The sequence below is a fragment of the Pipistrellus hanaki genome (assembly GCF_964339955.1).
Source record: "Pipistrellus hanaki genome assembly, chromosome: 16".
Lineage (NCBI taxonomy): Eukaryota > Metazoa > Chordata > Mammalia > Chiroptera > Vespertilionidae > Pipistrellus > Pipistrellus hanaki.
The window spans coordinates 31517957-31531176 of record NC_140518.1 but is presented as its reverse complement, the minus strand read 5'-3'; the positions used below and the strand labels follow the sequence as shown (position 1 = coordinate 31531176).

The window sequence follows — 13220 nt, the reverse complement described above, 5'->3', positions numbered from 1 at the left end:
AGAGCATTTCTGTTCATCAAGATAGTTGCATGTCCCCCTTCTGTGATTTCTGTAATTCTGTGATTCCGTGGAGCTTGTTAAATTACTGTTATGTATTAGAGTGCAACGTATACTTTTTTTTTGCTTAGAAAAAACTTTTAATCCTCACCTGAGATATGGTTATTCATTTGAGAGAGAGAGAGATTAAAAAAAAAAAACCCAAAACATGAACGTGTAAGAGAAACATCACATCCATCGGTAGCCTCCTGCATGCATTCTGGCTGGGGTTCGAATCAAAACCTTTTTGGTACATAGGACGATGCTCCAACCGACTGAGCCACCTGGCTGGACTGCAACGTATTTCTTAATTGGTGATTTCTTATTTATAACGTTTCAAAACATAAGATATTACTTCAGATGAACCTCATAGCTCGTTTCATTTTGGTCTAATTTGGTCCCTGTATTTGGGTTTGTTATAGAAGTTAGTGTCTAGGAAAGGGACTTAAGTTACGATTTGTTTAGATGAGCCTGGATCAGTTGGCTTGCTTCTGAAACATATTTCTATCTTTAATAGTCACTGAGTTTGTAGATGGCATTGAGGTCCATTTAAGAGAGGATAAACACTTGTAAAGCCATGCAAATACTTGGTGTTTTGAATAGTGTGAGTTATTGTTTTTATTACTTTGCACCTAAATACATACTCGTAATAAAGAGGATTCTGGCCACTTTGCTAATTTTCTTTCCATTCATCTGTACTTCTCTACTCCAACTCAGTGCAACTTTTGTTTTTGCTAACTAATTCTCTCTGTTATTATGGCCGCCCCTCTGTGTCCTCAGGGAATTGGTCCCAGGACTCCCTCAAATGCCAAAATCCGCAGCTGTTAAAGTCCCTTATATAAAATGGCGTTTTGCATAAAACCTACACACCCCCTCCTTATACTTTAAATCATCTCTAGATAGTATATACTAGTACATAATATAGTGTAAATGCTTTGTAAATATCTGTTATACTGAAACCTTTAGGCAATAATGACAAGAAAAGAAAGTCTATGTTTCATGCAGACACAACCATTGTATGCCTAACTGTATCAGCAACAACATCACTTTCCCCCGCAAAATATTTTCTGTCTGCTGTTGGTTGAATCGATGGGTGCAGAACTGGTGGATACAGAAGGCCGAATGCTGAAAGAGCTGAGGTCTTGATCCCGATGATCTGCCTGTAATCCTTCCTGGTGAAATCTGCAGCTATCCAGTTTAGAGTAAAGTAATTTTTTTTGTTGTTTTTTGAATAACCAAAATGCCTGAGATTATACAGAGCAAAGCATTTCAGTAGAGGGCCAAGAGATAAGAGATTGAACTGAGTGGGGGTAGGGAATAGTTCGTTCAAAGCCAAAATAAATTATTCCCATATATTTCTTGGTAATGAAGACTTAACAGGAAGGAAGGAAAGAAAACATGATCTGATTTAGTTGGCACACGTGGCCTGGCCTTCGGAGCATGTGTAGCATGTTATACTGGTGATGTGTGTTTATCCCAGCAGGCCTTCCTGCCTGTCATCCTGGCTGGTATTGGCAAGCACGCCTGAGGCAGAGCCTCTGTTTGTGTTCTCTAGGAAGACGTGACCACCTTAAACAGCATTGCTGGCATTTTGCTTTTATAGATAACATTGTTCATAGTTTGTTGCCATTCTCTTTGGGATTTCTGCAGGCTAAGATAGATGGTTTCTGCGTGGCTGTTGTGGTTCAGTGGTTGAGTATCCACCCATGAACCTGTTAGGGTACATACCCAGGTTGTGGGCTCGATCCTCAGTAGGGGGCGTGCAAGAGAAAGCCAATCCATGATTCTCTCTCATCATTGATATTTCTCATCCTCTCCCACTCCCTGCCTCTCTGAAATCAGTAAAAACTTAAAAAAAAAAAAATAGATTGATGGTTTCTAAAAAAGCAGTATTAACAATACAAGCTAGAGGTAAAGAGAAGAGAGATACCAGGGCATTCTTGCCCTCTACCCAGTCTTGGCTTTAGTCTTTCCTCATTGGTCATGTTCATGGTCCTTCTGGTCCAGAGACCACTAAGTAAATCATTCAGATCATGCTGAAATTAAAGGAGAAATTAATTCTTGTCTTACTGGACCCTTTGGATTACTTCATGTTGGTGAATGCTAATTCCTTAGGACTAAAAATTGGATGCATATCTAACATATTGAACAAGCAACATGGTTTTCTTTCCTCCCCTGCTTCTTGAAATACTTGACTATGCATTTTGTAACTTGTTTATAGATTATACCAGAAACAGATTTCAAATTGGATAAAGGAGCAGACCTTGGATTCAGATTTCTTAATTTCACACAGGCAGGTTCCCTAAAAATGTACATTACCTGTAAAAGATGACTGATTATTTGTAGATGTGTTTGAGATTCAGTTTTTGGATTTCTAGCACAAATATAGTAACTTACAGACAATGTTGAGCTGAATCTGCTGACACGAGAAAATTACATGAGCTAAAAGCAGAGGCTTCTGGTTTCCTGGAAAAGGGCAGGACACAAATCTGTCATGTCACCTCAGGGTTTCCCTGCCTCTCCAGGGTTGGGACACGTGCCTCTGCCTTCCAGCATGGGTACCTGAGCTCCTGCAGAGGGACTGCTCATCTCCATTTTTATTCACTCGAGAGCTTGCATGACTGGGCTAAGAATAGTGTGAGTGGCTGAAACCGGTTTGGCTCATTGGATAGAGCGTCGGCTTGGGGACTGAAGGGTCCCGGGTTCGATTCTGGTCAGGGGCATGTACCTTGGTTGCGGGCACATCCCCAGTAGGGGGTATGCAAGAGGCAGCTGATCGATGACTCTCTCTCATCGATGTTTCTAACTCTCTATCTTTCTCCCTTCCTCTCTGTAAAAAGTCAATAAAATATATTAAAAAAAGAAGAAAAAAAAAAGAATAGTGTGAGTGGAGCAGGAAGCATGTGCTCTCAGATTGACTGTTGCTTTCTTATCAAACGGCGTGACTAGGCGAGGGCTACTGACTAGGAGAGGAGGCAACTGTGGGAAGAGACCTGAAACCAGGCATCAGTTTCAGGGAGAAATCCCCTCCCACTTAACTCGGATTTGTGTGTGTGTATTGCTTTTTCCCGTAGAGAGGATCTGTTCTTTTCACCACATTGTCTCCAAGCTGTGTGTGCATGGGTTTGAGAAGATTAGGGACTTTAAAGCATAGAGCCAAACTACAGTGATACACATCCTGGCAATTCCTTTTATCTGGATAGCCTTGGTTATGGCAATTGAGTCTGTCTAAGCCTTAGTTTCCCTGGCTATAAAAAGGGGGTAATGGCCTGGCCAGTTTGACCCAGTGAATAGAGCATCAGCCCTCGGACTGAAGGTTCTGGGTTCGATTCCGGTCAAGGGCATGTACCTTGGTTACGGCCTGATTTCTGGCCCTGGTCGGGGTGTGTGTGGGAGGCAACCAATCAATGTCTCTCTCTCACATCAATGTTTCTTTCTGTCTCTCCCCCTTCCTTCCACTATCTAAAAAAGTCAATGGAAAAAATGTCCTCAGGAGATGGTTAACAAAACATAAAAATTTTTATAAATGGGGACAATAATCGTACCTACCTCCGTTGTTGTGATAACTGTGCCGGACATATAAGAAGTGCCCAAAACATTAGCTATCGTTGTTACTGTTGTCAATAACAAACGAGGGCAGGAGAGCGAGAGCATAAGGCTCCTTAACGCTTCCCTTCGAGAGGAGAGCTGGCCTACCCCTGGTTCCAGCGTTAGCTCTTCCAAGAACGCAGGGCTGTGCAGCCATTGTGCTCCCTCTCCCGTTTACTGATGGATGACTCGTCTCGTGGGCTTACGTTCATGCGAGAAGCAGCGGAGGTGAATACGCCTAGTGCTGAGGGAAAACCATTAGCAACAGCATCACCTCCCGTTTATTGACGGGATGCAGGGCACCGTGCGTGGTCCGTGGTGCAGTGAGCTCTCTGGCCCTCAGAGGACGGAGGCTCCCCTGGGACACAGGAGGGAACTTGCGGGGGCTGGGTGTGGCACAGTGACATTCCCGGTGTGCTCCCCAGGCTGTAAGATGCAGGATAAGTGGCCTGAGAAGAGTAAAAGAAGAGATGATTTATCCAAGAAGGCAGATGGCAGGAAGAGGAAGGACCAGGGAGTGCTCCCTCGGTGGGGAGACAGTAGGAAGACATGGAAGCTGAGGTGATTGGAATGGGAGGAGTCAGAGAAGCCGAGGGACTAGCCAGCGTCAGGGAGAACTTGGTGGTCGACAGCACCACAGCAGAGCAGTCAGAGGATGAGTCAAGGGAGAGGCTTTGGGGTTGGATTTAAGAGTTTTGGGAAACTTCAGGAGGAGTGGTGGAAGCCCCGTGGTCCCATGATGCCTCTTCAGTCCTTAATCCCTTCAAATGCTGGGGTGGGGAGAAGTTGAAACTGGGACAATTGTGGCTGTAAATCTTGCTACATAAGGTGTTAGTAATGTATTATAAGAATATGTGACCCATAAACACAAGAATAAGTATAAAATAATATAGAGGATAGACTGCATGGGAGATGGTGATTAGAAATGGGAGGCTCCTTAGCAGTTCTTGAGGGGTGAGCGGAGTTTTAGGAAAGGTGTTGGGGTTGTGGCTTTCTTTGGAAAGGAAGTAAAACGGTAGCCGGGATGGTACTCTTGGCTCGTGAGGCATTCTTTGGGCAGGTCTGAGGCGTGAGGCCAAGAAATAACGCGGCCTGCCATCCGCGGAGCTCTTGAGGAATGATCAAAATGAGGCTTTGCCTGAACCCAATAGGAGGGGTGATAGTTTGGGGTCAGAGAGAAGTCATTGAGTTTCTGCAAGAAAACAGGACCTTGGATGACACCTGAATTTCCTGGCAGAGTCCCGTGCTCAGATTTGCCGGATTGTGCCCCTGGTCCAGGGAGAGGGGAATTCAGACTGGGGTGTCGCCTCCCGTCCTCAGCCAAGGGGGACAGTCTTCAGGAAGTGCAGCTTCTCCTGCTGAACTTCGTTGTGGTGTGATGGTTCAAAGAAACACAGCCCACAAACCAAAGCTTCTCTCTTTCCCTGCCACACTTTCCACCCTGCCTTCCTCCCAGTACATTTACAGGGAGACAGTACCTTCTCTAACTTATTTCAGAAAGAGGCCACGGTTCATATCCAGCGCTAAGGATGTTATCAGCAGGTGCAGGAGCATGAGCTGTGTCCTCACCACGTCCTTTTGTGTTTACTCTGGAGGAAAAAGGACCCCCTTCTCAGATCACTGTCCAAATGTCTGTCTCCTGAGTGGGGATTTTGGTTCCCTTCCTTTGGTTGTGGGTGGTTTTTGGGCAGCGGGGGTTAGCATCTGGCCCATGCTGTTCTCCATTCTCCTGAATACATGCACTTGGCATCTCTGACTTAAAGAGACAAAAGACGTAGGAACTAGGCACATGGCCATTGATATGGGGGTGTGAGCAGATGAAACTGGTTCCGAACAGGTAGGTGCCTAAGCTGGGTTCCATGCTGTTATCTGGTGCCAAGGCCACAGCTGGCCGCCTCTCTGCTGGTGAGTGTTCTGTTGGAGGAAGCTGAGCCCCATGAAAAAGACTGAATTTGAAGTTAAGACTGGATTTCGGCGTGGGCTTTACTTAGTGGCTGCGTGACTTTACACAACTCTGCCTGCCTTATGTTGTTGTTGTGAGGTTTAAAATCAAAACAAGGATCGTGGATATGAAACTGTAATGTAAAGTGTGTGTGTGTGTGTTGCTTTTCTAAAGTGTAATACATTTTATCGCTTCTCGGCCTTTTGGCTAAGATCAAGTGTAAAGTGTAATACATTTAATAAGTAATAAAATACATTTAATAAATAGTACAATTAATATTTACATTTAATGAAATTCCAAAATCAAAATATGAGAACATATATAAAGAGGAATCTTGTTTCCTTCTCTTCTTTCAGGCTACCATTTCTGTTCGTTTCTCTTCCATCTCTTCAGTGTGTTAGTGCACAAAGGTAGCATTCCTTATACCCTGCTTTGCATCTTGCTTTCACTTCGCTTAGACAGCATGTCCCGGAGTTTCCTTATCAGGACATTTCCAGCCCCTGCAGCTCCATCGCCGTCCATTGTCTGGATGTACCATAGTTTATTTAACCGGTTCCTGCGCCAATAGAACTGATACAAACAGTCTTGCAGTGAATTTATATATTTATGTACACACAATGCTGAGAATAGTGCCTGACACATAGTAGAGCTAAATAAGTACTGACATTGAGGGAAAATAAATACATAATGCATATTTTATATTGTGTGCGTGCAAGTACTATGTGTCTGTAGGATGAAGTCCCAGAAATGGCATTCCTTAATGTAAAGGGTAAATAATACATTAGAAAATTTTCTAGATATTGCAAAATGCCATTCCATAGGGATTGTGCCATTTTACATATTTACAACATACTACTGTGGGTCAGCGATTTTCAACTGGTGTGTACCACAAGAATTTTTAAAACATATGTGTGCTGTGGCACACCGGTTGATGATTTAGTAGTTGCCAGATATTGCATGTTCTAAAAATTCTTGTGGCACATCAGTTGAAAATCGCTGCTCTATATAAATGCGAGGTATCAGGGCAGCAGGTGCCTGACAGAAGTGGTTGATAAATTGTCACTACTTAGTTATCTGTTAAAATTGTGTATGTTCATAATTAGGGGCTAGACTGTGTCTAGGCCTTAGTGAATGATGTTTTTCATTGAGTCTGTGTTTCTAATGTTTTCTTACCACTCAGCCTATTTTTTTTCATCTTATTTTTTCATTATCGTAGCAGAAAAACGTTTATACAATACCAAATTTGGAAGCCATAAAGGAAAAGATTGATAAGTTTGACTTCATAAAAATAAAAAGATTTAGTAGATTCAAAGATATGATAAGCTAAATTAGAAGACAAATGACATAACTGGAAAAATGTTTGCAATCATTATTATAATAGAGTTTGTAACAAAGATTTAGTTACAAAATATTTACAGCAGTGTTGTCTTAAGCATGAAAGAGCAATCTAGATTCCAGCAACAGAGGATTGATGTACATTTCCGATTACCCATATAAATTCAGCACCTAGACATTATGATGTAAATGGATAAACTAGCACTTTTTTTTTTTATCAACATGAAAAGAGCAATATTGGAAAATAGCACATGTGATACTTTGTAATTAAAGAGTGCGTATATCTCATTTTTATTAGATGTATAGAGTGGACATGCAGAAACTATCCAAGATTTGTGTAAAGTTGGAAGAGGACTTAATCCAAGATTGAGGGATTGTAGGCAGTTTTAAAATTTACATTTGTCTTCTCTTTCTCATCTACCTCTTTCTCCTGCTCCTCTTCTTCCTTCTCCTCTTCCTCCTTCTCCCATGTTTCCAAAATTATTTATAATGAGCATGAATTATTTGGGTAATCTTTAAAAGCTAAAAAAGCAATAAAACATTCCAGATATTTAGGGGGGGAGGGAAATCACCCACCCTCCTGTATAAAATTATAATTTTATTTTTTATGCCCCCAGATGTCTCATTTTGTAACAGTTGTAATAATAGAAGATATGCTGTTTTTATGTTCCTTACTTTTATCACTTTTAAACATTTTCCCATGTTACTGCATAGTCACCACAATGTCATTTCAAATGACTAATGTTCTGTCGAGTGGTTTCTCACTGTTTTTTAGGAAGTTTAAAATGTGACATAAGCATCAGGGAGGATTTTGCTTTCTTGTCTGGAAACCTTTCTTCAGACCGGAGTTATCACGATCAGGTGTGAGATTGGCGGTGACTTAATGAGGCCTCAGGAGTCCGGCTTCCTTAAGTCCATGCCGCCAGGCAGATCCATCAGAGCGGAACAGGGGCTCGATTTTATCACACCCCTTTTCCAAAAACACAGCCACAACAAAGTCACCCACAGATAGTTTGTTAGTGGGGTGAAATGCTGCATAGAACAAAGTCAGGAAATATGTAAAATATATCTTAATTTATAAGTGATAATATATTTGTCATCTTAATCTAGTCTTACATTTCTGGTAGCTGTTTTCTGAGCTAACGTGGCCACTGATGTGAGGAAAGTTGCAGCCTCTGGCCAGTAAGCCCTCTCTCTGGCCACTGGAAAACACCTTCCCCGAGGAGCCAAGGGAAGGAAGAGAGAAATCTGGTGCAGGCGTCCCCGGGCTAAACTTTCTCTTACCCTCACCTGTCGGAAACATTCTGCGGCTGCGTGAACTTGGCCTGACGGCTCCAGAGCCTCCGTCACAGGCCCTGTTTCTCCCGTACAGTCAGAGGCTGCCCTGTATAAAATTATACATTGCCTTTCTCTGCGGGACTGTATTCATCTGACTTCTCCTTGTGCGTAAACAAGACATAAAGTTCAAACAGAATTTAATGTCGCCTTAGTTCCTAAAGCTGACTTCCTTTCCCCATTTATCCATTTGTTTCCCTGAATGTCCCCTTAGGGTCCCTGCAGCAGATTTTCCTTTTTCTGATGGCCAGAGGGCTGACGGGTTAGAAGCTGCAACTTTCCTTGGATAAAACGGCCACTTCAAAGCTGCCTGAGCAGGCCCTTGGCTGCCGCCTCACACAGCACTCCCTGGGCTCTCAGACACACTGATCCCAATCTCCTCTGTCCAGCCCCCAGACACGCGGCATCAACAGCTACAGCAGCCGCACGTTCATTATCTGCTCGGACCGCAATTACTTGGCAGCCCCCTAGACTATGAGGTTTCTGTGGGCCCGGAGAACTCATATCCTGCGGAGAGAGACTAATCATGGCAGGCCCTCTCGGCGGGGACACTGAAAGGGAGGATTGCTATTGATAGGAGTTTTAATTTTCAGGACTTAATCTGATCGGCTTCTGGAACAAGATGTGTAGATGTACTTGCTGTCCATTTTCTCTGTGTGTTCTCCGGAGGCTCATTTGATGGCGCGGTGATAGCATTGTCATGAGGACACAGAACTTTATTACACGGCTCTGCCCCTGCCCCTCACCTGCCGCCCTGCCGTGCTCCTCTGAGGATTCGTTCAGCCGGCGTGTGGTAAGGGGAGGACGACCCAGTGCAGTGCTTAGTGATCCGGTCTCCTGCCCCTGGAAGCTCCCTTCGGGAAGGCGGATGCCGAGTTTCTCGGCCGTTCCCTGAGATGCAGTGAGAAACGGTGCGGGCTGGTTGGACTGGCTTTGGTTGCTACAGCTCAGTGGCAGTAGCTTAGGTGATGGGATGGAAGGGCCAGGTCCTGCCTGACTGACTGACTGACACAAGCAAAGCCAGGGACTCTGGAAATAGGACAAAGACAGAAACCAGAAGCGGCACGGGCTCCAGTGTCTGTGCGTGCCCCCGGCCCTGTCTCCAGCTGCGGGAAGGGCCCTGGGTCAGGAGGCTGGCGTCGGAGCAGGGTGCGTCCCTTACCTGGCCAGGCCTGAGCCTGTGAGCTCCCTCCAGGGCATCTTCTGCTGAGGATGGACACGCAGGACCATGTCAGGATGAGCTGGCCTTGTCTTCTGTCAGAGGCCAAAAGAGCTGGATGTACTTGACCTCACAAAGCAGCTGTGTTTTCCATTAAATCACGTCCTTGGTCACAGCATCTAGCTTACAAAATTAGACTCGCCATCATGTCGCTTTTAATCATTTAAAACAGTCTTGCTTGTAGAGCAGCCATTCTCAGGGCATGGTCTGCGGACCCTCTCCTCTGTGTGGGTCAGATTTTCTCCATCAGCTTCCACCATAACAGCAGGCCGAGGACAGAAGGCAGAGAGAGACAAGAATCCAGCTGTCTGCAGCAAAGCCAGACGTTACAGTGTAAAACAGTACCACTCTTCTAGCTAAAGTTTATTTTATTTTGGTGAATATAATAATTTTTCCTAAAAACGTGTTGTTTGTATTTATACTGCTTAAATTCTTATTTTTGTATGCATTAGTATGTTTAAGCTTTCCGTTTAATCTCTGTTTGGTAAATGTCAGTAGTTGTAACCCACGCACACGCTGTTTGGGTTCTCCACGTGCAGCCTTGGTCCTGGGCACGGACCTCGGAGACCTGCTGCGCGGGAGAAATACGGCTTCGTCTCCCTTCCTCTCCGGCCTGCGTAGTGGGAGCTGATCCGCACAGACCTGGATCCACTCAAACCCTTTCCGAGAAAATTGGCTCATGTCTGGAGTAGCGTAGGGGCCAGCCAGGGCCAGAGGATGGTAGTGGTGGTGACCACTAGTCCCTGAGTCCTTGGGTGCGGAGGCTCATGCAGTGCCCTGTGCCCATCGCTTTAGCTTTCCTCTTTATATTACCAACCGCTTGGGTGAAGCACTCCCCCGTTTAACTCTGTTGGAGCTGTGCTCCTGAAGGGGAATTGGTGCTGTCCTGGTGGGACCTGAGGTACAGGTGCGTCTTCCTCAGGAACGGGGTCTCCAGGATGGATCCCCACGGGCACCCCTCTTTCTCTCAGCCCAGCTCTCAGCCGGGATGTCAGTTCAGCTGTGTCTGGAGTCCCGCCCACAGAGAGATCCACAGACGGGAAGAGAGGGTGCGCAGCTGTCCCAGTCTCCCAGTGCTGCCTGCTCCTGTCACAGGCTTCCTCCAGGACAGGGAGGCCGGTGTTACTGGTTGATTCCTAGAGTGTCACCTGCACATGAGTGGCTGCTTGGGAAGGATGCCATGACCCCTCATGGTTGTGGTGGGATAGGGAGGGAGGGAGGAGGACAGCCGGTGATGCTGAGAGGAGGGGAGGGAGGAATGGCACCGGTGTGCTTGCCCTCCTGACCCAGAGAATGAGCCCCTCAGTGCGGCTGTGTGAGCAAGAAGGCTGCCCTCTGGGGGCACCCGTTCCCCTTCAGGGAGGCAGCCTGGGCGGCGCACCAGCACAGGTCCTGGTAGCCGCCTGAGGGCCCAGCCCAGCTCTGAGCCTCCCTTGTGTGGCTGGGTACGCCACTTAGCTGCTCTGAGCCCCGGATCCCTAATTGGTAAAAGCAGAGCCATGCCTGTCCTGTCTGCTTCACCGAGTTGCTAATAAGACTTAGATTCAGTGAGATTGTGACTGGGAAAGCAAAACACAGGTACAGGTGCCAGTTTGTGAAAAGGCTTCTTTATAGTGCCCACGTGGTTTCTGCTACTTGACCTTTGCCCTCTGGACTCATGAGGCTTCTCCTCCTCCAGGTTACCTGTGCATGACCGACGAGTGGTTCTCCGAATTTGTCTACGAAGTGGTGGTGGACCGGAAGCATGTCCCTGAAGAGGTGCTGGCTGTGCTGGAGCAGGAGCCTGAGGTCCTGCCCGCCTGGGACCCCATGGGGGCTTTGGCCAAGTGACGGCGCCTCCAGTTCTCCCTCCTCCCGCGGCCCCTGGAGCAGCCGCCAAGGACAGATCCGGGAACTGGAGCCGGAGCCACACAGGCAACTGTGCGCTCCCACGGGATACTGTCAGGCCCTTGGATGTCCCCTCCAGGAACCTCGGGGAAGTGTGCTTTCTGTTGAAACAAATATTCTTAAAGAAAATAAAGGGAAAGGGGTCACACTATCTGTTCTCCTCATCTCCAACAGCTCAGGATCTCTTCGAATTTTAATCCGATGTAATTGTGTGTCTTAACTCTGTCAAAAAGGTTTGGTTCTGTGTCCGCCTCCGTAAGACAGGAGAGGATGAGCAGTTGAGGAGCACGGAGGGAAACGGACCTGTTTTTCCTTGTTCCTAGAGTAGAGGTGGGGGAGGGTTACCCTATGATTTGAGCTCTCAGAACTGCATGCTGCCTGACAGTATGACCGTCCCTCCCAGGTGGCAGTCACTGAATTCCCTTTTCTCAAGGGAAGGATACGTCTCTAGTAGCCCAGGATGGGAGATTGATCAAGTCCAACATGATTCCTTCCTGTTGTTCTGCACTGGGGGGGCCACGGCTCGGCTTGAGTCACAGTTAAGTAGGGGCTTCGAGAAAGCTGAGTGAGAGAACAGCCCACGCCTCATCCTGGTCTGAACTACAGCGATTAGGAGGTGCTCTGGCCAAACGGTTCAACTTCTGCCTCTGGAACTGGGAGCGGGGTGGGCAGGAAACGGTGAGACCCATGCTTTCTGACAACTAGATGGTGCTGAGAAGCTTTTGAATAAAATACTTTGTTAAACAGAGTAAATCGGCTTATTTGTTTCTTTATTTAGCTACTGAGGAAAGCGACCCGGTGACTCAGATTCTACGAAGTGAAAAAGGGGCAAGATGGGCCAGGGCTCTCCTGCTTCAACTCCTCTCTGGTCCTTCCCGGCCCGTGTGGTCCCCGCTGGTTCTGTGGGGGGCTTCCCAGCATCGTGTGTAACGATTCTCTCACCAGATCAAGAGTCCGGCAAGGGTGGGACGTGAGGATCTGCTTGGTTCCACCTTAGAATGTGCTGAAGATTATGTGTTTTACTGAGACTGAGCCTTCCTTTCACTGAGAGCACATGAGTGTAACACCCTGACCAACACTTCCATCAGTGCCTGAACCCTACCTTTCGAGCCATCCAAGAACCTTCCCCGTCCTGGTAGGGCACACTGTCTCACACAGCACCTTCCAAGGTAACATTAGGCAAAGGCTCAAACTTTAATCAAAGTGCTTACAATAGTAATCCTGCCCCAAGCAGGATCAATAAGTCCATTTCTAGACACATCATGGCGAACCTTAGAACAGGTCTTGGAAGCATCCAGGAAGAAAAGACAATTAGATTGACAGCTGACTTCTCACCAACTATATAAACCAGAAGACAGTGAAATATATCTTCAAATGCTATGAAAAGTTAACTGTGAACCTAGAACTCTGTATTTAAAAAAACCATCAAGAACAAAGGTGAGCCTGGTTGGTGTGGCTCAGTGGTTGAGCATCGATTCATGAACCACAAGGTGGCAGTTCGATTCCCCGGTCAGGTTATATGCCCTGGGTGTGGGCTCAAACCCCAATGTGAGGTGTGTAGGAGGCAGCCGATCAATGATTCTCTGTCATTGATGTTTCTGTGTCTCCACTTCTCTGAAATAAAAATATTAATTTAAAAAGGGTGAAATGAAAAACATTTTAATTCAAGAACTGTTGCCCAAATAGAAAGGAAATGATCCCATATGGACAGTCTGAAATGCAGCAAAAGATATAAATCAAAGAAATTGACAAAAATATATGTATCATCTAAACCAAGCATGTCAGACTCAAAGGCTAACATGGGCCAAGTAAACAAGATTTAAGTTTACGTGGATCTCAAAAAAAATCTTCAATTTTCATAGAAATGTAGGTTTATTT

General features: G+C 45.9%; 1 protein-coding gene across 1 annotated transcript in view; it reads left to right on the top strand.

Moving 5' to 3' along the window:
- BLMH (bleomycin hydrolase) overlaps nucleotides 1-12095 on the top strand; it is a 32881-nt gene extending 20786 nt beyond the window's left edge. The window contains exon 12 of the mRNA XM_084862219.1: nucleotides 11134-12095. Coding sequence (XP_084718345.1) covers nucleotides 11134-11285 — 152 coding nt within the window. The 3' untranslated portion in view covers nucleotides 11286-12095. The remainder of the gene's footprint in view (nucleotides 1-11133) is intronic.
- The last annotated feature ends 1125 nt before the right edge of the window (nucleotides 12096-13220 follow it).